The sequence below is a fragment of the Phyllobates terribilis genome, unplaced genomic scaffold, assembly GCF_046119375.1.
Source record: "Phyllobates terribilis strain yellow unplaced genomic scaffold, ASM4611937v1 Scaffold_2__4_contigs__length_985480577, whole genome shotgun sequence".
In the NCBI taxonomy this organism is placed as follows: Eukaryota; Metazoa; Chordata; class Amphibia; order Anura; family Dendrobatidae; genus Phyllobates; species Phyllobates terribilis.
In genome coordinates, this window is record NW_027362762.1 from 23,769,405 (window position 1) to 23,795,830 (window position 26,426).

The window sequence follows — 26,426 nt, forward strand, 5'->3', positions numbered from 1 at the left end:
TCACCTGTGTCCCTCTTCCACTCACCTGTGTCCCCTCACCTGTGTCTCTCTTCCACTCACCTGTGTCCCCTCACCTGTGTCTCTCTTCCACTCACCTGTGTCCCCTCACCTGTGTCCCCTCACCTGTGGCTCTGTTCTGCTCCCTCTATCCCCTCCGCACGCCAGTTTCCCATCCACTCACCTATGTCCCTCCGCTTGCCTCTGTTTTCTCTATACCCCCACTTACTTTTTTATTTCTCCTCCTATATCCAACCATAATCCACTCCCCTGTAAATATTTCAGAGTGAAGGTCTCCTCTATGCTGCTCGATCCATTGTCCAGTCTGGACGACCATTATTATTAGTAGGGTCTCCTGGTAGTGGAAAGACCACCCTGGCCGAATCATTGGTCCCTCCTGGAGCCACATCTACCCGAATTCCAGTTAATTCATTGCTACAAGCCACACATCTCCGACAAATTTTGAAAACCCAACATGAAGCTCCTTACACCATCGAGCTGACAAGAGTAAGGGCTCTTCGTGGGAGACGACTCTTCTTACTGGATGATCTGCACGAAGCCCATGCTGGTAGGTCAGATATTTGTGTAGGTTGGTTAATTTTGATGGTCAGTAGGTCAGATAGTTGTTTTGGCTTGTAAGTGGGATAAGTGTGCAGGCTGAGAGGTGGGATAAGCGTGCAGGCTGAGAGGTGGGATAAGCGTGCAGGCTTAGAGGTGGGATAAGCGTGCAGGCTGAGAGGTGGGATAAGGGTGCAGGCTGAGAGGTGGGATAAGCGTGCAGGCTGAGAGGTGGGATAAGCGTGCAGGCTGAGAGGTGGGATAAGCGTGCAGGCTGAGAGGTGGGATAAGCGTGCAGGCTGATTGGTGGGATAAGCGTGCAGGCTGAGAGATACTCTCCTTCACCCTCTCCTTCAGCTTCTCCTTCACCCTCTCCTTCAGCTTCTCCTTCACTGTCTCCTTCACCCTCTCCTTCAGCTTCTCCTTCAGCTTCTCCTTCACTGTCTCCTTCAGCTTCTCCTTCACCCTCTCCTTCACTGTCTCCTTCACCCTCTCCTTCACCCTCTCCTTCATCCTCTCCTTCACCTTCTCCTTCACTGTCTCCTTCACCCTATCCTTCACCCTCTCCTTCACCCTCTCCTTCACCCTCTCCTTCAGCTTCTCCTTCACTGTCTCCTTCACCCTCTCCTTCACCCTCTCCTTCAGCTTCTCCTTCACTGTCTCCTTCACCCTCTCCTTCAGCTTCTCCTTCACCCTCTCCGTCACCCTCTCCTTCACCCTCTCCGTCACCCTCTCCTTCACCCTCTCCTTCAGCTTCTCCTTCACCCTCTCCTTCACCCTCTCCTTCAGCTTCTCCTTCACCCTCTCCTTCACCCTCTCCGTCACCCTCTCCTTCAGCCTCTCCTTCATCCTCTCCTTCACTATCTTCTTCAGCTTCTCCTTCACCCTCTCCTTCAGCTTCTCCTTCACTGTCTGCTTCACCCTCTCCTTCACCCTCTCCTTCACTGTCTCCTTCACCCTCTCCTTCAGCTTCTCCTTCACTGTCTCCTTCACCCTCTCCTTCACCCTCTCCTTCAGCTTCTCCTTCACCGTCTCCTTCACCCTCTCCTTCACCCTCTCCTTCAGCTTCTCCTTCACCCTCACCTTCACCCTCTCCTTCACCCTCTCCGTCACACTCTCCTTCAGCCTCTCCTTCATCCTCTCCTTCACTATCTTCTTCAGCTTCTCCTTCACCCTCTCCTTCACCCTCTCCTTCACCCTCTCCTTCACCCTCTCCGTCACCCTCTCCTTCAGCCTCTCCTTCATCCTCTCCTTCACTATCTTCTTCACCCTCTCCTTCACCCTCTCCGTCACCCTCTCCTTCAGCCTCTCCTTCATCCTCTCCTTCACTATCTTCTTCAGCTTCTCCTTCACCCTCTCCTTCAGCTTCTCCTTCACCCTCTCCTTCACCCTCTCCGTCACCCTCTCCTTCAGCCTCTCCTTCATCCTCTCATTCACTATCTTCTTCACCCTCTCCTTCACCCTCTCCGTCACCCTCTCCTTCAGCCTCTCCTTCATCCTCTCCTTCACTATCTTCTTCAGCTTCTCCTTCACCCTCTCCTTCAGCTTCTCCTTCACTGTCTCTTTCACCCTCTCCTTCACCCTCCACCCACACCATTTACCGCTATGTATTTCCCCATTTCCCATCTCATTCACCATTATTCTCTCCCTCACATTCTTTGTAACGTAGGTAGAATAAAGACCTCGGTCCATCCAGTTCAGCCTTTCTCCCCCAGTTCTCCTCCCTACACTAACACTACAATAACTTACTGTTATTACTAAACTCCCTATATCTAAATCTGTTGATCCAGAAGAAGGCAAAAACCCCATGTATCTAAATCCCATTCCACCATCTGATACATTAGATACATCAGACCTCATTATTACACTCATTCACCATACACATAGTATTTCATTTATTCACAACAATATAATCACATATTACAACAGGATTTAACACTTACACTCTTTGGAAAGGTTCATGCCTTTTCTATACATTAACTCATCAATAGCCATCTTAACACCGTGGTTTTGGAGGAACCACCCACATTTATCTTGACCGCCACACCACGCCCCTTTTGTACAACTCCACGTCTGTATGTAGACGCCTCTGACTCATACACTGATGTCCGGACTATGCGCATGTGTGATTTGCCGCCATCCTTACCTTCCCGTCATGCGTTCCACACATGCGTTCCACCGCAGCTGGCTGGAAGTTATCTCTGACATAGAGGCTAACGTGGCAGGCGCTGAGACCGCCGGTCGTCATCACACCGGACCCTATCACACAGGGGCCTGACCCCATCACCCCAGGGGCCTGACCCCATCACCCCAGGGGCCTGACCCCATAACCCCAGGGGCCAGACCCCATCATCACACGGGCCAGACCCCATCACCACAGGGGCATGACCCCATCACCACAGGGTCCAGACCCCATCATCACACGGGCCAGATCCCATAACCCCAGGGGCATGACCCCATCACCACAGGGTCCAGACCCCATCATCACACGGGCCAGACCCCATAACCCCAGGGGCCTGACCCCATCGCCACAGGGGCTTGACCCCACCCAGGGGCCAGACCCCATCACCGCAGGGGCTGTGAGATTTAGGAAGTACCGGGACACAGTTGGGTTGTGCTCCTTGGAAAAAGCTGAGACGAATCGGCGGCGTGGGGTGGCAGCCCAGACAGCCATAGGTCCGCAGCAACTGGAGGTAAAACCTTTAACAACTAGATTTATTAATTTTTTGTCATTTTGTCTCATTTAAAGTATTGAGTATATTTCCATCAGGATGAGACAGAATGTATAAGGAGCTTGTGGAAATCCTGATAGATCACCGGCACTTTATGTAGAAACTAACTATTCCCACCTCCAAACTGGAAACCGGCACGTGCACTTTATGTAGAAGCTAACTATTCCCACCTCCAAACTGGAAACCAGCACGTGCATTTTATGTGGAAGCTAACTATTCCCACCTCCAAACTGGAAACTGGCACGTGCACTTTATGTAGAAACTAACTATTCCCACCTCCAAACTGGAAACCAGCACGTGCACTTTATGTAGAAGCTAACTATTCCCACCTCCAAACTGGAAACCAGCACGTGCACTTTATGTAGAAACTAACTATTCCCACCTCCAAACTGGAAACCGGCACGTGCACTTTATGTAGAAGCTAACTATTCCCACCTCCAAACTGGAAACCAGCACGTGCACTTTATGCAGAAACTAACTATTCCCACCTCCAAACTGGAAACCAGCACGTGCACTTTATGTAGAAGCTAACTATTCCCACCTCCAAACTGGAAACCAGCACGTGCACTTTATGTAGAAACTAACTATTCCCACCTCCAAACTGAAAACCGGCACGTGCACTTTATGTAGAAGCTAACTATTTCCACCTCCAAACTGGAAACCAGCACGTGCACTTTATGCAGAAACTAACTATTCCCACCTCCAAACTGGAAACCAGCACGTGCACTTTATGTGGAAGCTAACTATTCCCACCTCCAAACTGGAAACCGGCACGTGCACTTTATGTAGAAACTAACTATTCCCACCTCCAAACTGGAAACCAGCACGTGCACTTTATGTAGAAGCTAACTATTCCCACCTCCAAACTGGAAACCAGCACGTGCACTTTATGTAGAAACTAACTATTCCCACCCCCAAACTGGAAACCGGCACGTGCACTTTATGTAGAAGCTAACTATTCCCACCTCCAAACTGGAAACCAGCACGTGCACTTTATGCAGAAACTAACTATTCCCACCTTCAAACTGGAAGCCAACACGTGCACTTTATGTAGAAGCTAACTATTGCCACCTCCAAACTGGAAACCAGCACGTGCACTTTATGTAGAAGCTAACTATTGCCACCTCCAAACTGGAAACCAGCACGTGCACTTTATGTAGAAACTAACTATTCCCACCTCCAAACTGGAAACCGGCACGTGCACTTTATGTAGAAGCTAACTATTCCCACCTCCAAACTGGAAACCAGCACGTGCACTTTATGCAGAAACTAACTATTCCCACCTTCAAACTGGAAGCCAACACGTGCACTTTATGTAGAAGCTAACTATTGCCACCTCCAAACTGGAAACCAGCACGTGCACTTTATGTAGAAGCTAACTATTGCCACCTCCAAACTGGAAACCAGCACGTGCACTTTATGTAGAAACTAACTATTCCCACCTCCAAACTGGAAACCGGCACGTGCACTTTATGTAGAAGCTAACTATTCCCACCTCCAACCTGTAAACCAGCACGTGCACTTTATGTCTAAACCTCAATCCTAAATCCCGCACTTTACAGATAAACGACTTCATCATAATATTGACTACCTCACAATAATGTAAAGGGGATGGAGCCGTGATAACTTTATTGGATTATGTTGGTGTCTGTTTCGATTGATGCTTAATTTTAACAAGGATTTTTTATATTTATTACACCAAGAAAAATCTAAGATTTTAAGACCCTTTTTTGTGCTTCTTTTGCAGAGATGAGCGATTCTCTGGTGGTGTTGTATCCATTATTATTATGGATTTATTTGTTATCACTTAATATTGATTAGCATTGAGTCTGGTGCTTCGCTGCTAATACACGTTACCGGGGGGCTTACTGTACCCTGTATTCTTATCTTATCGAATCAGCAGCAGATAATGTGCTGCTTCTTATCAATTTATAAATCATCTCCTGTTAATCACTTAGATCAACAGCCCCCAATACAGTGTGAAGCCCCCAAATTCCCCATACATATTATAAGGTCACCAATTGGCCCCTCAGACAGTATTATGTCCCCACACGGTGCCTTGCACAGTATTGTGTCACTCACCTTCCTCCTCCTCTATAGATTAGCACTCACCATCCTCCTCTTCTATAGATTAGCACTCACCATCCTCCTCCTCTATAGATTAGCACTCACCGTCCTCCTCCTCTGTAGATTAACACTCACCTTCCTCCTCCTCTGTAGATTAGCACTCACCTTCCTCCTCCTCTGTAGATTAGCACTCACTGTCCTACTCCTCTGTAGATTAGCACTCACCGTCCTCCTCCTCTGTAGATTAGCACTCACCGTCCTCCTCCTCTGTAGATTAGCACTCACCTTCCTCCTCCTCTGTAGATTAGCACTCACTGTCCTACTCCTCTGTAGATTAGCACTCACTGTCCTACTCCTCTGTAGATTAGCACTCACCATCCTCCTCCTCTATAGATTAGCACTCACCGTCCTCCTCCTCTGTAGATTAGCACTCACCGTCCTCCTCCTCTGTAGATTAGCACTCACCGTCCTACTCCTCTGTAGATTAGCACTCACCGTCCTACTCCTCTGTAGATTAGCACTCACCGTCCTCCTCCTCTGTAGATTAGCACTCACCGCTCTCCTCCTCTGTAGATTAGCACTCACCGTCCTCCTCCTCTGTAGATTAGCACTCACCGTCCTCCTCCTCTGTAGATTAGCACTCACATTCCTCCTCCTCTGTAGATTAGCACTCACCATCCTCCTCCTCTGTAGATTAGCACTCACCGTCCTCCTCCTCTATAGATTAGCACTCACATTCCTCCTCCTCTGTAGATTAGCACTCAACATCCTCCTCCTCTGTAGATTAGCACTCACCGTCCTCCTCCTCTGTAGATTAGGACTCACCGTCCTCTTCTTCTGTAGATTAGCACTCACCGTCCTCCTCCTCTGTAGATTAGCACTCACCATCCTCCTCCTCTGTAGATTAGCACTCACCGTCCTCCTCCTCTGTAGATTAGCACTCACCGTCCTCCTCCTCTGTAGATTAGCACTCACCGTCCTCCTCCTCTGTAGATTAGCACTCACCGTCCTCCTCCTCTGTAGATTAGCACTCACGTTCCTCCTCCTCTGTAGATTAGCACTCATCGTCCTCCTCCTCTATAGATTAGCACTCACCGCCCTCCTCCTCTGTAGATTAGCACTCACCGTCCTCCTCCTCTGTAGATTAGCACTCACCGTCCTCCTCCTCTGCAGATTAGCACTCACCGTCCTCCTCCTCTGTAGATTAGTACTCACCGTCCTCCTCCTCTGTAGATTAGCACTCACCGTCCTCCTCCTCTGTAGATTAGTACTCACCGTCCTCCTCCTCTGTAGATTAGCACTCACCGCCCTCCTCCTCTGTAGATTGTCACTCACCGTCCTCCTCCTCTGTAGATTAGCACTCACCGCTCTCCTCCTCTGTAGATTGTCACTCACCTTCCTCCTCCTCTGTAGATTAGTACTCACCACCCTCCTCCTCTGTAGATTAGCACTCCCCTTCCTCCTCCTCTGTAGATTAGCACTCACTGTCCTCCTCCTCTGTAGATTAGCACTCACCGTCCTCCTCCTCTGTAGATTAGCACTCACCGTTCTCCTCTGTAGATTAGCACTCACCGTCCTCCTCCTCTGTAGATTAGCACTCACCGTCCTCCTCCTCTGTAGATTAGCACTCACCGTCCTCTTCTTCTGTAGATTAGCACTCACCGTCCTCCTCCTCTGTAGATTAGCACTCACCGTCCTCCTCCTCTGTAGATTAGCACTCACCGTCCTCCTCCTCTGTAGATTAGCACTCACCGTCCTCCTCCTCTGTAGATTAGCACTCATTGTCCTACTCCTCTGTAGATTAGCACTCACCGTCCTCCTCCTCTGTAGATTAGCACTCACCGTCCTCCTCCTCTGTAGATTTGCACTCACCTTCCTCCTCCTCTGTAGATTAGCACTCATCGTCCTCCTCCTCTATAGATTAGCACTCACCGTCCTCCTCCTCTGTAGATTAGCACTCACCGCCCTCCTCCTCTGTAGATTGTCACTCACCGTCCTCCTCCTCTGTAGATTAGCACTCACCGCTCTCCTCCTCTGTAGATTGTCACTCACCTTCCTCCTCCTCTGTAGATTAGTACTCACCACCCTCCTCCTCTATAGATTAGCACTCCCCTTCCTCCTCCTCTGTAGATTAGCACTCACTGTCCTCCTCCTCTGTAGATTAGCACTCACCGTCCTCCTCCTCTGTAGATTAGCACTCACCGTCCTCCTCCTCTGTAGATTAGCACTCACCGTCCTCCTCCTCTGTAGATTAGCACTCACCGTCCTCCTCCTCTGTAGATTAGCACTCACTGTCCTACTCCTCTGTAGATTAGCACTCACCATTCTCCTCCTCTGTAGATTAGCACTCACCTTCCTCCTCCTCTGTAGATTACCACTCATCGTCCTCCTCCTCTGTAGATTAGCACTCACCGTCCTCCTCCTCTGTAGATTAGCACTCACCGTCCTCCTCCTCTGTAGATTAGCACTCACCGTTCTCCTCCTCTGTAGATTAGCACTCACCGTCCTCCTCCTCTGTAGATTAGCACTCACCGTCCTCCTCCTCTGTAGATTAGTACTCACCATCCTCCTCCTCTGTAGATTAGCACTCACCGTCCTCCTCCTCTGTAGATTAGCACTCACCGCCCTCCTCCTCTGTAGATTAGCGCTCACCTTCCTCCTCCTCTATAGATTAGCACTCAATGCCCTCCTCCTCTGTAGATTAGCACTCACCATCCTCCTCCTCTGTAGATTAGCACTCAACATCCTCCTCCTCTGTAGATTAGCACTCACCATCCTCCTCCTCTGTAGATTAGCACTCACCTTCCTCCTCCTCTATAGATTAGCACCCAACTTCCTCCTACTCTGTAGATTAGCACTCACCTTCCTCCTCCTCTATAGATTAGCACCCAACTTCCTCCTCCTCTGTAGATTAGCACTCACTGCCCTCCTCCTCTGTAGATTAGAACTCACCATCCTCCTCCTCTGTAGATTAGCACTCAACATCCTCCTCCTCTGTAGATTAGCACTCGCCTTCCTCCTCCTCTGTAGATTAGCACTCACCTTCCTCCTCCTCTGTAGATTAGCACTCACCTTCCTCCTCCTCTATAGATTAGCACTCACCTTCCTCCTCCTCTATAGATTAGCACCCAACTTCCTCCTCCTCTGTAGATTAGCACTCGCCTTCCTCCTCTTCTGTAGATTAGCACTCGCCTTCCTCCTCCTCTATAGATTAGCACTCACCTTCCTCCTCCTCTGTAGATTAGCACTCGCCTTCTTCCTCCTCTGTAGATTAGCACTCACCTTCCTCCTCCTCTGTAGATTAGCACTCGCCTTCTTCCTCCTCTGTAGATTAGCACTCACCATCCTCCTCCTCTGTAGATTGGCACTTACCGTCATCCTCCTCAGTAGATTGTCATATACCGTCATCCTCCTCAGTAGATTGTCACTCACCGTCCTCCTCCTCAGTAGATTGTCACTCACCGTCATCCTCCTCAGTAGATTGTCATATACCGTCATCCTCCTCAGTAGATTGGCACTCACCGTCATCCTCCTCAGTAGATTGTCACATACCGTCATCCTCCTCAGTAGATTGTCACATACCGTCATCCTCCTCAGTAGATTGTCACATACCGTCATCCTCCTCAGTAGATTGTCATATACCGTCATCCTCCTCAGTAGATTGTCATATACCGTCATCCTCCTCAGTAGATTGTCACATACCGTCATCCTCCTCAGTAGATTGTCACATACTGTCATCCTCCTCAGTAGATTGTCACATACCGTCATCCCCCTCAGTAGATTGTCACATACTGTCATCCTCCTCAGTAGATTGTCACATACCGTCATCCTCCTCAGTAGATTGTCATATACCGTCATCCTCCTCAGTAGATTGTCACATACCGTCATCCTCCTCAGTAGATTGTCACATACCGTCATCCTCCTCAGTAGATTGTCACATACCGTCATCCTCCTCAGTAGATTGTCATATACCGTTATCCCCCTCCGTAGATTGTCACATACCATCATCCTCCTCAGTAGATTGTCATATACCGTCATCCTCCTCAGTAGATTGTCACATGCCGTCATCCTCCTCAGTAGATTGTCACATACTGTCATCCTCCTCAGTAGATTGTCACATACCGTCATCCTCCTCAGTAGATTGTCATATACCGTCATCCTCCTCAGTAGATTGTCATATACCGTCATCCTCCTCAGTAGATTGTCATATACTGTCATCCCCCTCAGTAGATTGTCATATACCATCATCCTCCTCAGTAGATTGTCACATACTGTCATCCTCCTCAGTAGATTGTCATATACCGTCATCCTCCTCAGTAGATTGTCACATACTGTCATCCTCCTCTGTAGATTGTCATATACCATCATCCTCCTCAGTATATTGTCACATACCGTCATCACCCTCAGTAGATTGTCATATACCATCATCCTCCTCAGTAGATTGTCACATACCGTCATCCTCCTCAGTAGATTGTCACATACTGTCATCCTCCTCTGTAGATTGTCATATACCATCATCCTCCTCAGTAGATTGTCACATACTGTCATCCTCCTCAGTAGATTGTCATATACTGTCATCCTCCTCAGTAGATTGTCACATACCGTCATCACCCTCAGTAGATTGTCACATACCGTCATCCTCCTCAGTAGATTGTCATATACCGTCATCCTCCTCAGTAGATTGTCACATACCGTCATCCCCCTCAGTAGATTGTCACATACCGTCATCCTCCTCAGTAGATTGTCATATACCGTCATCCCCCTCAGTAGATTGTCACATACCGTCATCCCCCTCAGTAGATTGTCACATACCGTCATCCCCCTCAGTAGATTGTCACATACCGTCATCCTCCTCAGTAACTTGTCATATACCATCATCCTCCTCAGTAGATTGTCATATACCGTCATCCCCCTCAGTAGATTGTCACATACCGTCATCCTCCTCAGTAGCTTGTCATATACCATCATCCTCCTCAGTAGCTTGTCATATACCGTCATCCTCCTCAGTAGATTGTCATATACCGTCATCCCCCTCAGTAGATTGTCATATACCATCATCCTCCTCAGTAGATTGTCACATACTGTCACCCCCCTCAGTAGCTTGTCATATACCATCATCCTCCTCAGTAGATTGTCACATACCGTCATCCCCCTCAGTAGCTTGTCATATACCATCATCCTCCTCAGTAGATTGTCACATACTGTCACCCCCCTCAGTAGCTTGTCATATACCGTCATCCTCCTCAGTATATTGTCACATACCGTCATCCCACTCAGTAGCTTGTCATATACCATCATCCTCCTCAGTAGATTGTCACATACCGTCATCCCCCTCAGTAGCGTGTCATATACCGTCATCCTCCTCAGTAGATTGTCACATACCGTCATCCCCCTCAGTAGCTTGTCATATACCATCATCCTCCTCAGTAGATTGTCATATACCGTCATCCTCCTCAGTAGATTGTCACATACCGTCATCCTCCTCAGTAGATTGTCACATACTGTCATCCTCCTCTGTAGATTGTCATATACCATCATCCTCCTCAGTATATTGTCACATACCGTCATCACCCTCAGTAGATTGTCATATACCGTCATCCTCCTCAGTAGATTGTCACATACCGTCATCCTCCTCAGTAGATTGTCACATACTGTCATCCTCCTCTGTAGATTGTCATATACCATCATCCTCGTCAGTATATTGTCACATACCGTCATCACCCTCAGTAGATTGTCATATACCATCATCCTCCTCAGTAGATTGTCACATACTGTCATCCTCCTCTGTAGATTGTCATATACCATCATCCTCCTCAGTAGATTGTCACATAACGTCATCCCCCTCAGTAGCTTGTCATATACCGTCATCCTCCTCAGTAGATTGTCACATACCGTCATCCCCCTCAGTAGCTTGTCATATACCATCATCCTCCTCAGTAGATTGTCACATACCATCATCCTCCTCAGTAGATTGTCACATAACGTCATCACCCTCAGTAGATTGTCACATACCGTCATCCTCCTCAGTAGATTGTCATATACCGTCATCCCCCTCAGTAGATTGTCATATACCGTCATCCTCCTCAGTAGATTGTGACATACCGTCATCCTCCTCAGTAGATTGTCACATACCGTCATCCTCCTCAGTAGATTGTCATATACCGTCATCCCCCTCAGTAGATTGTCACATACCATCATCCCCCTCAGTAGATTGTCAAATACCATCATCCCCCTCAGTAGATTGTCACATACCGTCATCCTCCTCAGTAGCTTGTCATATACCATCATCCTCCTCAGTAGCTTGTCATATACCATCATCCTCCTCAGTAGATTGTCATATACCATCATCATCCTCAGTAGATTGTCATATACCGTCATCCCCCTCAGTAGCTTGTCATATACCATCATCCTCCTCAGTAGATTGTCACATACCGTCATCCCCCTCAGTAGATTGTCACATACCGTCATCCCCCTCAGTAGATTGTCACATACCATCATCCCCCTCAGTAGATTGTCAAATACCATCATCCTCCTCAGTAGCTTGTCATATACCATCATCCTCCTCAGTAGCTTGTCATATACCATCATCCTCCTCAGTAGATTGTCACATACCGTCATCCTCCTCAGTAGATTGTCATATACCGTCATCCCCCTCAGTAGCTTGTCATATACCATCATCCTCCTCAGTAGATTGTCATATACCATCCTCCTCCTCAGTAGATTGTCACATACCGTCATCCCCCTCAGTAGCTTGTCATATACCATCATCCTCCTCAGTAGATTGTCATATACCGTCCTCCTCCTCAGTAGATTGTCATATACCGTCCTCCTCCTCAGTAGATTGTCACATACCGTCATCCTCCTCAATAGCTTGTCATATACCGTCATCCCCCTCAGTAGCTTGTCATATACCGTCATCCTCCTCAGTAGATTATCACATACCGTCATCCTCCTCAGTAGATTGTCATATACCATCATCCTCCTCAGTAGATTGTCACATACCGTCATCCCCCTCAGTAGATTGTCCTATACCATCATCCTCCTCAGTAGATTGTCACATACCGTCATCCTCCTCAGTAGATTGTCACATACTGTCATCCTCCTCAGTAGATTGTCATATACCATCATCCTTCTCAGTAGATTGTCACATACTGTCATCCTCCTCAGTAGATTGTCACATACTGTCATCCTCCTCAGTAGATTGTCACATACCGTCATCCTCCTCAGTAGACTGTCACTCACCGTCCTCCTCCTCAGTAGATTGTCACATACTGTCCTCCTCCTCAGTAGATTGTCACATACCGTCATCCTCCTCAGTAGATTGTCACATACTGTCATCCTCCTCAGTAGATTGTCATATACCATCATCCTTCTCAGTAGATTGTCACATACCGTCATCCTCCTCAGTAGATTGTCACATACCGTCATCCTCCTCAGTAGATTGTCATATACCATCATCCTTCTCGGTAGATTGTCACATACCGTCATCCTCCTCAGTATTTTGTCACACACCGTCATCCCCCTCAGTAGCTTGTCATATACCATCATCCTCCTCAGTAGATTGTCATATACCATCATCCTCCTCAGTAGATTGTCACATACTGTCATCCTCCTCAGTAGATTGTCATATACCGTCATCCTCCTCAGTAGATTGTCACATACTGTCATCCTCCTCAGTAGATTGTCATATACCATCATCCTCCTCAGTAGATTGTCATATACCATCATCCTCCTCAGTAGATTGTCACATACTGTCATCCTCCTCAGTAGATTGTCATATACCATCATCCTCCTCAGTAGATTGTCATATACCATCATCCTCCTCAGTAGATTGTCACATACCGTCATCCTCCTCAGTAGATTGTCACATACCGTCATCCTCCTCAGTAGATTGTCATATACCGTCATCCCCCTCAGTAGCTTGTCATATACCATCATCCTCCTCAGTAGATTGTCACATACCGTCATCCTCCTCAGTAGATTGTCACATACCGTCATTGTTATGTTCTGCTACCAAAGCTAAGGAAAGAGAGGAGATCTGTCCCTACTATAGGACTCAGCTGAATCCCTACGATGTAACAGGGAACCTGATCCTGCGATCAGACCTGCTAAAGTCCTAATCTAGTCTGTACGGAGACCTATAGATGTGGGGAGGGAATCCCTACAAGTACTAAGGACTGGAAGGAATATGGGACACCTCCTAACAGAAATAGTAGCAGACAGACGAACAAACAAAATAGATAGAACATAGAGGTCCGTAGACCAAGCAAACTAACAGAGATAGATACAGAGCACAGGCTAGCTAGAAAGTAGATATACAATGAAGTCCAGCAAAGCCAGAAGGGCGGAGCAGGATTAAATAGGCCAACAAGGTCATGTGACCAGCAAAGGAAAAAAAACCTAACAGCAAGGTTCTAACAGTACCCCCCCTTCTAAGAGGATCCTCCGGATCCCCTAGGACCAGGCTTATCAGGAAATCTCCTGTGAAATGCTCTGATAAGTCTGGACGCGGAAACATCATCTGACCTCACCCAAGAGTTATCCTCGGGTCCGAAACCTTTCCAGGCCACAAGATACTGCAAACTACCTCTATACCGTCTAGAGTCAAGGATGCGAGAAATTTCATATTCCCCGTCCTCCACCACCGGAGGAACAGAGGCAGAGGCGTCACCATCCGACACAACAGCTTTTTTTAACAGAGAGACATGAAAGACCGGATTAATTCTCCAGGAGGTAGGAACCTCCAACCTAACAGCAGATTGGTTGACAACCTGAAGCACCTTAAAGGGCCCTACAAACTTGGGACCCAATTTCTTAGAAGGAATCCTCAACCGCAGATTCCTAGAGGACAACCAAACCATGTCACCAACAGCGAACAAAACCTCCTGTCGTTTCCTATCAAAGTAGTCTTTAGATTTTCTGTTGGCCTCCTGAAGATTACCACGCACATCCGTCCAAACTCTTTCCAAATCACCGGAAAAATTCTCCTCCTCAGGCACGGCAGATCCCAACTTGGAGAACGACCCAAACGACGGATGTCTCCCAGAACAACAAAAAAAAGGCGAACAACCAGCAGAAGAAGATGTATGATTGTTCAGAGCAAATTCGGCAAGTGGCAGAAACTCAGACCACCCCTCTTGATTGTCTGCCACAAAGCAACGCAAGAACTGCTCAACATCCTGGTTTTTCCTTTCTGTCTGGCCATTAGATTCAGGATGATATCCGGACGAAAACGACAAATGAATTCCCAACCTGTCACAAAAGGCACGCCAAAAACGAGCCACGAACTGAGGACCCCTATCAGAAACAATGTCAGTAGGAACGCCATGAAGTCTGACAATTTCTTTGACAAAGGTCTTAGCGAGAGTTTTAGCGCAGGGCAGTTTGACGAAGGGAACCAAGTGACACATCTTGCTAAAACGATCCACGACCACCCAGATGACAGTAAAACCCTCAGAGGGGGGAAGGTCAGTTATAAAGTCCATAGCCAAATGTGTCCAAGGAGCACTGGGGACCTCCAAAGGACAAAGCAACCCCGCAGCAGGAGTATGTGAGGACTTAGATCTAGCACATATAGTACATTGGCGCACCCACTTAATGACTTCCTTCTGCCATCCAGGCCACCAAAAACTGCGACCCACCAGTCTCTTGGTCTCAGAGATTCCGGGATGACCTGCCAACCGAGATTCGTGACACTCAACAAACAAATCTCTCCTAAAGGTCCCAGGCACAAACAACCTCCCATGAGGAGTGTTAGATGGGGCATTCTCCTGAGCTTTAAGAATCTCATCTTCCAAAACGGAGTCTAAAGCAGCTATCACAACACCTTCTTGTAAAATGTTTTCCTCTTTCTCAGCACCGACTATGGGAGAAAAACTGCGAGACAAGGCATCCGCCTTAACATTCTTAGTACCAGGGATGTAAGTAACGGAGAAATTAAACCGCGAGAAAAACAGTGCCCACCTAGCCTGACGGGCATTCAGGCGCTTGGCAGCATCAAGATATATCAGATTTTTATGATCCGTAAGAACCTGAACGGGAAATTCCGCACCTTCCAAGAAGTGGCGCCAGTGTTCAAATGCGAGTTTAATAGCCAATAATTCCCGATTACCAACATCGTAATTCAATTCAGTCTCCGAAAATTTTTTTGAAAAAAAGGCACAGGGATGTAATCCATCCCCGTTATCCTGAGACAATACTGCGCCAACCCCCACAGAGGAAGCATCAACCTCAACCAAAAACGGCCTAGTAACATCAGGCTGCATAAGGATGGGAGCAGAGGTGAACCTCTCCTTGAGATACACAAAAGCTTCAATGGCCTCAGAAGACCACTGAACCGCATCAGCACCTTTCCTGGTGAGATCGGTCAGAGGTTTGACAATACTTGAAACATTTTTTATGAATTTTCTATAGTAATTGGCGAAACCCAAAAACCTCTGTATCGATTTCAAACCAATAGGCCTAGGCCATTCCTGCACAGCCTGAACCTTAACCGGATCCATCTCAAAACCTTTGCTGGAGATAATGTAACCCAAAAAACTAATTCTCTGTACAGCGAACTCACATTTCTCCAGCTTAGCAAAAAGCGAATTGTCCATTAATAACTGTAATACCTCACGCACGCTCCGCCAATGAGACTCCAGATCTGGCGAATAAATCAAAATGTCATCCAAATACACAACCACATTTTTACCGATCAAAGGTCTAAGGATGTCATTAATAAGATTCTGAAAAAATGCTGGAGCATTAGTAAGACCAAAAGGCATAACCAGATTCTCAAAATGACCCACAGGAGTGTTAAAAGCAGTCTTCCATTCATCACCCTCCTTCATGCGCAACAGATTGTATGCCCCCTTAAGGTCAATTTTAGAGAACCACTTGGCCCCCAATAACTGGTTAAACAGATCAGGAATCAATGGCAGTGGGTAAGGATTGCGTACCGTAATTTTGTTAATCTCACGAAAATCCAGACAAGGACGTAAACCGCCGTCCTTTTTTTTTACAAAAAAAAATCCAACCGCCACAGGAGACTTAGAGGGCCTAATGTGACCGGCGGCCAAACTTGTCTGTATGTATTCCTCCAAAGCCTTCCTCTCAGGAATAGTAAGGTTAAATAAACGACTTTTAGGAAGAGTCGCTCCAGGGACAAATTCAATGGTACAATCATAGTCTCTATGGGGAGGCAAAACCTGCGACTCCTCCTCAGAAAAAACTCTCCAAAAATCCTGAATAGGAACAGGCAATTCTCCCCTATCCAAAGCTGCAATACGCCCGTTACAACACTTGTCATAACATTTATGGCTCCAGGATTTAATTTCACTGGTAGACCAATCCAGTACAGGATTGTGAAATTTTAACCAGGGCAATCCCAATATTACTGGAGAAGGCAAGTTATTCAAAACTACCAAATCCAATTTCTCATGGTGAACACCATTAATAGTGAGAGGAAATTCACTGACCTTGAGAGTAATATTCTTCAAAGGGGAACCATCCACAGAAACCACAGCAATGGGGGATGACAAAGGTTCGGGTTTTAAATTGAGTTTTTCCACGAATCCCCCATCAATTACATTCAGTGTAGACCCACAATCAACAAACACCCGAAATTCCATTAATTTTTTCTGAGCAATCGTGGAAGCAGCTAAAAATACACCCTTGGAATTTAAACAGGCAATACGGGCGTGACTGACCATTTTTTTTTCTTTCTTCATACGAAGCTCACAGCCTTTAATCAAATGACCAGATTTTCCGCAATAGAAACACAAGCCTTCCGAAAATCGACGGTCTTTTTCTTGAGAGCGAGGTGCCACCGATCCAATCTCCATCGGTTCACCACTGTTAGTACACACATTATCATAACCAGAAACTGACATAGCAGAGGATTTGCTCTCATTAACCCTAGCACGCAGTCTTCTATCCACCCGTATAGCTAATTGCATAGCCTGTTGCAAATCCTCAGGTGTAGGATAAGCAATTAGCAGGTCTTTAACCCTTTCACTGAGCCCAGCAAGAAATAGACTTTTCAGAGCAGAATCGTTCCACCCTGTTTGAGTGGACCAACGACGAAAATGAGTACAATATTTTTCCACATTACCTGATCCTTGCTTTAAACGTCTCAACTCAGTCTCAGCTGATGCCACACGGTCAGGATCATCATATAATAGTCCTAAAGCAGAAAAAAAAACTATCCACTGATCTGAAGCATGTATCACTAGGTTGCAAAGAAAAGGCCCACTCCTGAGGCTCTTTGCGCAAAAGTGACATTATGAACCCTACGCGCTGGGATTCATCCCCAGAGGACTTGGGTCTCAAATGAAAATACAATAAGCAAGCATTTTTAAATGAAAAAAATTCTCGATGTTCACCAAAAAATAAATCCGGCAAACATACCTTAGGCTCCAAGAAATATGCTCCAGGACAGTTACTCACGTGCTGACGGAGCTCGGCCACTTCCAGAGAGAGTCCCTGCAGGCGATGAGCCAAATCCTGAACCGACACCATGATGGAACAGAAAAATCTTTCCTTAGAGAATTTGCAGGCTGGACTTACTGTTATGTTCTGCTACCAGAGCTAAGGAAAGAGAGGAGATCTGTCCCTACTATAGGACTCAGCTGAATCCCTACGATGTAACAGGGAACCTGATCCTGCGATCAGACCTGCTAAATTCCTAATCTAGTCTGTACGGAGACCTATAGATGTGGGGAGGGAATCCCTACAAGTACTAAGGACTGGAAGGAATATGGGACACCTCCTAACAGAAATAGTAGCAGACAGACGAACAAACAAAATAGATAGAACATAGAGGTCCGTAGACCAAGCAAACTAACAGAGATAGATACAGAGCACAGGCTAGCTAGAAAGTAGATATACAATGAAGTCCAGCAAAGCCAGAAGGGCGGAGCAGGATTAAATAGGCCAACAAGGTCATGTGACCAGCAAAGGAAAAAAACCTAACAGCAAGGTTCTAACAGTCATCCTCCTCTGTAGATTGTCATATACCATCATCCTCCTCAGTATATTGTCACATACCATCATCCTCCTCAGTAGATTGTCACATACCGTCATCCCCCTCAGTAGATTGTCACATACCGTCATCCTCCTCAGTAGATTGTCACATACCGTCATCCTCCTCAGTAGATTGTCATATACCATCATCCTCCTCAGTAGATTGTCACATACCGTCATCCTCCTCAGTAGATTGTCATATACCATCATCCTCCTCAGTAGATTGTCACATACCGTCATCCTCCTCAGTAGATTGTCACATTTCATCATCCTCCTCAGTAGATTGTCATATACCGTCATCCCCCTCTGTAGATTGTCACATACCGTCATCCTCCTCAGTAGATTGTCACATACCATCATCCTCCTCAGTAGATTGTCATATACCGTCATCCCCCTCTGTAGATTGTCACATACCGTCATCCTCCTCAGTAGATTGTCACATACCATCATCCTCCTCAGTAGATTGTCACATACCGTCATCCTCCTCAGTAGACTGTCACTCACCGTCCTCCTCCTCAGTAGATTGTCACATACTGTCCTCCTCCTCAGTAGATTGTCACATACTGTCCTCCTCCTCAGTAGATTGTCACATACTGTCCTCCTCCTCAGTAGATTGTCACTCACCGTCCTCCTCCTCAGTAGATTGTCACATACTGTCATCCTCCTCAGTAGATTGTCACTCACCGTCCTCCTCCTCAGTAGATTGTCACATACTGTCATCCTCCTCAGTAGATTGTCATATACCGTCCTCCTCCTCAGTAGATTGTCACTGTCCTCATCCTCAGTAGATTGTCACATACTGTCCTCCTCCTCTGTAGATTTCACTCACCGTCCTCCTCAGTAGATTGTCATATACCATCATCCTCCTCAGTAGATTGTCACTTACCGTCCTCCTCCTCAGTAGATTGTCACATACCGTCATCCTCCTCAGTAGATTGTCACATACTGTCCTCCTCCTCTGTAGATTTCACTCACCGTCCTCCTCCTCAGTAGATTGTCATATACCATCATCCTCCTCAGTAGATTGTCACATACCGTCATCCCCCTCAGTAGATTGTCACATACCGTCATCCTCCTCAGTAGATTGTCACATACCGTCATCCCCCTCAGTAGATTGTCACATACCGTCATCCTCCTCAGTAGATTGTCACATACTGTCCTCCTCCTCTGTAGATTTCACTCACCGTCCTCCTCCTCAGTAGATTGTCATATACCGTCATCCTCCTCTGTAGATTGTCACTCACCGTCCTCCTCCTCAGTAGATTGTCATATACCATCATCCTCCTCAGTAGATTGTCATATACCGTCATCCTCCTCTGTAGATTGTCACTCACCGTCCTCCTCCTCAGTAGATTGTCATATACCATCATCCTCCTCAGTAGATTGTCACATACCGTCATCCTCCTCAGTAGATTGTCACATACCATCATCCCCCTCTGTAGATTGTCATATACCATCATCCTCCTCAGTAGATTGTCACATACTGTCCTCCTCCTCAGTAGATTGTCACATACCGTCATCCTCCTCTGTAGATTGTCACTTACCGTCCTCCTCAGTAGCTTGTCATAGACCATCATCCTCCTGTGTAGATTGTCACATACTGTCCTCCTCCTCAGTAGATTGTCACATACTGTCCTCCTCCTCTGTAGATTGTCACATACCATCATCCTCCTCTGTAGATTGTCACATACCATCATCCTCCTCAGTAGATTGTCACATACCGTCCTCCTACTCAGTAGATTGTCACTCACCGTCCTGCTCCTCAGTAGATTGTCACATACTGTCATCCTCCTCTGTAGTTTGGCACTCACCGCCATCCTCTGTAAATTGTCACTTAGCATCGTTGTCATGGGGTTACCACCACAGTTTGGAGCCAGGAGACCTCGGCGTCGGATGGCTCCTACTCCCTCTCAGAGAAGAAGCTCTTCTCCGTCATTTTAAATGTGTGTTTATTTCTTCTGGCAGAACAGGGGTTAAGCGGTCCTGTTGGAGTTCCCTGTGCTCACAGCTGAGCTTGGTTATCCACTCCTTCTCCCTATATAACCTGGGCTCTGATACGAATCCTGGTCAGAGATAGCTTTTGCTGCATTACTAAGGAGGGAGTAGAGTGTCTAATGCGAAGGAGTTTGGGAGGAATAACTTGTGACTGGTGTCTGGTTTGTAGGTGTGGTTATTCCTTATCCTTCTCCATTTTGGTTTATTCCCCCACCTTCACACCCCGGTGATTCCCTCTGTTATATGTGAGTGAATATTTCATGTGCTTGGAGTTTTCTGTTAACCCCTGTCCGTGTTGCCCTGTTTGTCGGGTTGTTGTTCTACGGTGCACAGTAGCGCCCTCTTCCCCATGTGGGGAGGAGAACAGACGGAGGGTTAACGCAAGAGTTAGGGCGAGGGCGGAGGCCCAGGCACCCTCACCTTCAGAGGTAATCTGGGGAATAGGGCGAACTAGGGTGCCCCCTAGTGTTAGGGTCAGGGTAGGAGCCCCTGATTCCTGATCACCCAAGAGCTGTGTTGTGACCTTATCTCTGACCAGAACCGTTTCTGCTCCATTATGGATCCTATCACTGCTCTGATGGGGCAATTGCAGCAGCTCAGTCTGAAGGTGGCGGATTTACGCATAGTGGTCTTGCAGCCCCTTAATACATCTAGTGTGGGTGTCTTGTCTCTCAGACAAACCTTAGTGGAGCCCAAGGTTGGATTGCCTGACAGGTTCTCTGGGGGGCGAGACAAATTTGTGGTCTTCAGAGAGACCTGTAAACTGTACTTCAGGCTACGTCCCGTTTCCTCAAGTTCAGAGGAGCAACGTGTGGGCAGAATAATCTCACTCCTTGAGGGGGGTCCCCAAGCGTGGGCGTTTTCTCTCCTGTCTGACTCACAGTCGCTCCAGATGGTGGAGGGGTTTTGCGGGCTCTGGGCCTTATATATGATGACCCTGATCGTGTCTCCTTAGCGGAGTCCACACTGCGCCAACTTCAGCAAGGAGACCGGCTGGTGGAGGAATATTGCTCCGAGTATCGGAGGTGGGCCACGGATACCATGTGGAATGACCCCGCATTCCGTAGTATCTTATGTGAGGGGCTTTCAGTAAGGGTGAAGGATGCCTTGACCCTGCATGAGACTCCTGACTCCCTGGAGACAGCTATGTATCTGGCGGTCCTGGTTGATCGTCGTCTTCGCCAGAGACATAGGGAGTCACCTCCGTGTGTGGGGGGGTCCGGGGTCAAGGGAGGTCAGCGTTGAGCCATCTGTGGAACTTACACAGGTGGGAGTGGCATCTTCCTCTGGTAAATTGTGGGTAGTTCGGCGTAATGGCGGAGAAGCTTGATAACCTGGGTTGCGGGGAGGTTAGCAACCCGGGTGTATTTATCACCTCTGTGGGAAGGACACAATTTTTTTCTACCAGCCGCAGTTCATGTGGGTGGAGTTAATGCGAGGTGTCAGCATTTCTGGACAGTGGGGCGGAGTTAAATTTGATGGACTCTAGGTTTGTCCAGGTCCAAGCCCTCATCCCACATCCACTGTCCAGACTCATACCCATTGTCGCCGTCGACTACACCCCCTTGAGAGAACGGCACTTTACTCAAGTCTTCCATGACATGCGGCTTCCGTTGGGGGCTATGCACACTGAGGTGTTAGACTGCTACGTGCTAGAGGGTCTGCCCTCACCTGTAGTACTGTGACTCCCTTGGCTCACTCTGCACAATCCTGTGGTCGATTGGCAGACTCAGGAGATTGTTAAATGGAGTGGGTATTGTCAGGAGCACTGCTTGGGTACCCGGTTAGCAAGGGTTGATATCCGGTCTGTGCCTAATTACCTGTCAGATTTTGGGGATGTGTTCTCAGAGCAGAGATGCCAAGAACTCCCTTCCCATCGTCCTTATGTTTGCGCCATAAATCTCGTTCCGTGGGCCAAGCTGCCAACGAGCAGACTCTATAACATATCTGGTCCGAAGAGGCAGGCCATGAAGGACTACATCACGGAAACCTGGCTAAGGGTCATACCAGGCCATCCTCTTCCCCCATTGCTGCTGATTTCTTTTTTATAAAGAAAAAAGATGGGGGGTTGCGCCCTTGCCTGGATTTCCGTGAACTTTATGCGATCCCTGTCCGTGATCCTTATCCGCTTCCTCTCATTCCTGACCATTTCAATCAAATTGTAGGAGCAAAATGGTTCTCTAAGATGGACCTTGGGGGGGTATAATCTCGTCCGCATTAAAGAGGGGGATGAGTGGAGAACAGCGTTTAACACGCCTGAGGGACACTATGAGAATCTGGTGATGCCTTTTGGGTTGACAAACGCACCCGCTGTCTTTCAACACTTCATAAATGACATTTTTAGTCACCTGATAGGCAGATTCGTGGTTATCTGGATGACATACTAATTTTTTCACCTGACCTTGAGTCACACCAGGTACACGTCAGGCAGGTTTTAGATATTCTTCGAGACAATAAATTATATGTTAAGCCTGAGAAGTTTATGTTCTCGGTCGAGGAGATCCCTTTCCTAGGATACGTGTTGTCCTCCACATGGATCCAGCGAAAGTCCGGGCAGTATTGGATTGGGATCATCCGGAGAATTTGAAAGCGTTACAAAGGTTTTTCGATTTCATAAAGAATTTTTCGGTGTTAGCCAAACCTCTTATGGATATGACCAGGAAGGGGACGGACTTCTCTAGGTGGTCCAGTCCGGCCAGGAAGGCATTCGACACATTGAAAAGGTGTTTTGCCTCTGCGCCGATTCTAATACAGCCTGACGTCTCTCAGCCTTTTATCGTTGAGGTCGATGCGTCTGAGGTGGGAGTGGGGGGCTGTATTGTCGCAGGGTGCGTCTCCTGGTAAATGGCAACCTTGTGCTGATTTCTCTAAAAAATTGTCACCTGCTGAGAAAAATTATGACATTGGTAACAGGGAACTCTTAGCAATCAAATGAGCTTTTGAATAGTGGCATCATTTTTTGGACGGAGCAATCCACCATGTTATGATAATCACGGATCATAAGAATCTTGTTTACTTGGAGTCAGCGAAACGTCTAACACCTCGTCAGGCAATATGGGCATTGTTTTTTTTACCAGTTTTAACTTTTTTTTCACATATAGGCCGGTGAACAAAAATATTAAGGCAGATGCTTTATTGCTTTGCTTTCCTTGGGGAGGAGATAAGTGTGAACCGGTACTTATTCTTCAAAAGGGGGTAGTTATGGTGTCTATATGCTCCAATCTGGAAAGAGAGGTTGTTGACGCTCGGGGGGACGCCCCTGCTTCCTGTCCACTTGGTAAATTGTTTGTTCCTGTAAATCTCCGTCTTAGAATCCTCAGCGAACATCACGATGCGGTGTTGGCGGGACTTCCTGGTAGTAAGGCCACCGTGGATCTGCTTACTGAGTTTTTGGTGGCCAGGTGCTCATAAGGATGTTCGAGAGTATGTAACTGCCTTAAGTGTCTGTGCGCTTTCTAAGACCCCTCATACACGTTCGTCTGGGGCTCTCCAATCATTGGAGATTCCCAGTAGACCTCGGACTCACTTATCTGTCGATTTTATCACTGATCTACCGGTATCGGCAGGGAATACTGTTATCCTTGTAGTGGTTGATAGATTCAGTAAAATGTCTCATTTTGTTGCATTACCAGCGTTACCTAATGCCAAATCCTTGGTGCAAATTTTCATCAGGGAAATAATTAGAGGTGTTTTGTGTCTGATAGTCAGGAGGCCTGGGTTACTTATTTACCAAATTCGCTGTAAATAATCGTTGTCGGGAATCGACTGGTAAGTCCCCTTTTCTCGGGCGTATGGGTTCCTTCCTCAGTTTTTTCATTTAATGGTAATCGCCCTTCTGGATTACCAGAGGAGGAACGTTTTTCATCTTCTATTTCCCCCATTTGGCAGGGAGTTATCAACAATTTGAGGAAGATGGAATCCAAATTTAAGAGTGTGGCTGATCGGAGACACTTGGTGGGACCGGACTTGTGTGTGGGTGTCTTGGTGTGGTTGTCCTCTAGGAACAGTAAGTTGAAAGTTCCGTCTTGGAAACTGGGTCCCAGGTTTATCGGTCGTTATAGAATCATAGCCGTCATCAATCCTGTAGCATGTCGCCTTGCTCTACTGTCTACCTTTAGGATCCATAATGTTTTTCATCGGTCTCTTCTCAAAAAATGTGTTGTATCTTCGGTACCATCACCTCTACCCCCATCACCTGTCATTGTCAATGGGAATTTGGAGTTTCAGATTGCTAAAATCTTGGATTCTCGTCTTATTCATTGGGCACTTCAGTATCTGGTACATTGGAGGGGTTACGGTCCTGAGGAGAGGATGTGGGTACCAGCCTCTGAGATTCATGCGGCCAGACTGGTCCGGGCTTTTCATGCAGCTCACCGCAATAGGTTTGGTCCTGACGTTCTGGAGGTCCCTCGTAGAAGAGGGGGTACTGTCATGGGGTTACAACGATAGTTTGGAGCCAGGAGACCTCAGCGTCAGATGGCTCCTACTCCGGCTCCGAGAAGAAGCACTACCTTGTCATCTTAAATGTGTGTATTTTTTCTGGCAGAACAGGGGTTAAGCAGCCGTGTTGGATTTCCCTCTTCTTACAGCTAAGCTCTGTTATCCACTCCCTTTCCCTTTATAATCTGGGCTCTGATACTAATCCTTGTCAGAGATAGCTTTTGCTGTATTACAAAGGAAGGAATGGAGGTTCTAATGAAAAGGAGTTTGGGAGGAATAACTTGTGACTGGTGTCTGGTTTGTATGCATGGTTATTCCTTATCCTTCTCCATTTTGGTTTATTCCCCCTGCCTTCTCACCCCAGAGAACAGACGGCAGGCTAACGCAGCAGTTAGGACGAGGGTGGAGGCCCCGGCATCCTCACCTTCAGAGGTAATCCCGGGAATAGGGCGATCTAGGGCGCCCCCTAGTGTTAGGGTCAGGGTAGGAGCACCTGATTCCTGGTCACCCGACAGCTGTGTCATGACATTCGTCCTATTTTGTAGAGTGGCACTCATCATTGTTCCCTCCTGTAGATTGACACTTGCCATTATTCTCCTCTGGAGATTGGCACTTACCGTCCCCCCTCTCTGTATATTATCACTTACTGTCATCTCCTCCTGTAGATTGACACTTGCCATTATTCTCCTCCTGTAGATTGACACTTGCCGTCATCATCCTTTGTAGATTGGCACTTATCGTCATCCTCCTCTGTAGATTGGTATTTGCCATCCTTCTCAGGAGATTGGCACTTATCGTCATCCTCCTCTTTAGTGGATTGTCACTTCATCCTATCACGAGTGTGTCACGTCATCCTGGAAGATCTGGGGTTAGAAAATCATTATATATTGTGAATCGCAGGTCTTCCATTTAGCCTGGGTGTTTCGTGTCCCATATTTAATGGATTTTGTTTCCTTTGGTGCTGAAGAGGTTAACAACCCTTTCTATGCTGGTTTGAAACATGCAGCTCCATCTCACAGCTGTTCCTGATCTGGTTATTTCCTCTCTCTATAAAATCTGGCCAGGCCATCTCTTCCTCGCCGGTGAAAGTTTACCTCCAGGTTCCCTGCAGTTGCTGTGCTGAGTTGGAGATCGTTGTTGCATGCTGTTTTTGGGTCTATGCTTTTCTCATTGTCCTATTCCCATTTGGTTTGTACATTCCCTTCCCTTTCTACCTTTGGTGAGTGTTTTGTATGTTAGTTGCTTTTTGTTATCCCTGTTTGTCTTACGTGTTTATACACTAGCATTTCTGTCCCAGGCCCCCTGGGGGAGAGGACGGCTTAGAGTATAACAGGAGAACAGTAAGGCACATGGCCCAAACCTCCTCACCATCAGAGGTACCTTAGGAGATAGTTAGGGCCCCAGTCCAAGAAACAGTGTAGGGCCCCTTTCCCTAATCACGTACAGTCACAGCGTGACATATCCTCCTCTGTAGATTGGTACTTACCGTTGTCCTTTCTCAGTAGATTGTCACATACGATCATCCTTCTCTGTAGATTGGCACACACCGCCATCCTCTTCTGTAGGTTGTCAATTAGCATCATCCTCCTTTGTAGAGTGGCACTCATTATCCCCTCCTATAGATTGACACTT

General features: G+C 47.2%; 1 protein-coding gene across 1 annotated transcript in view; it reads left to right on the top strand.

The window, feature by feature from the left end:
- DNHD1 (dynein heavy chain domain 1) overlaps window positions 1-26,426 on the top strand; it is a 552,395-nt gene that overhangs the window by 250,801 nt on the left and 275,168 nt on the right. Inside the window, exon 25 of the mRNA XM_073661200.1 lies at window positions 283-565. Within this exon, the coding sequence (XP_073517301.1) occupies window positions 283-565 (283 nt within the window). The remainder of the gene's footprint in view (window positions 1-282; window positions 566-26,426) is intronic.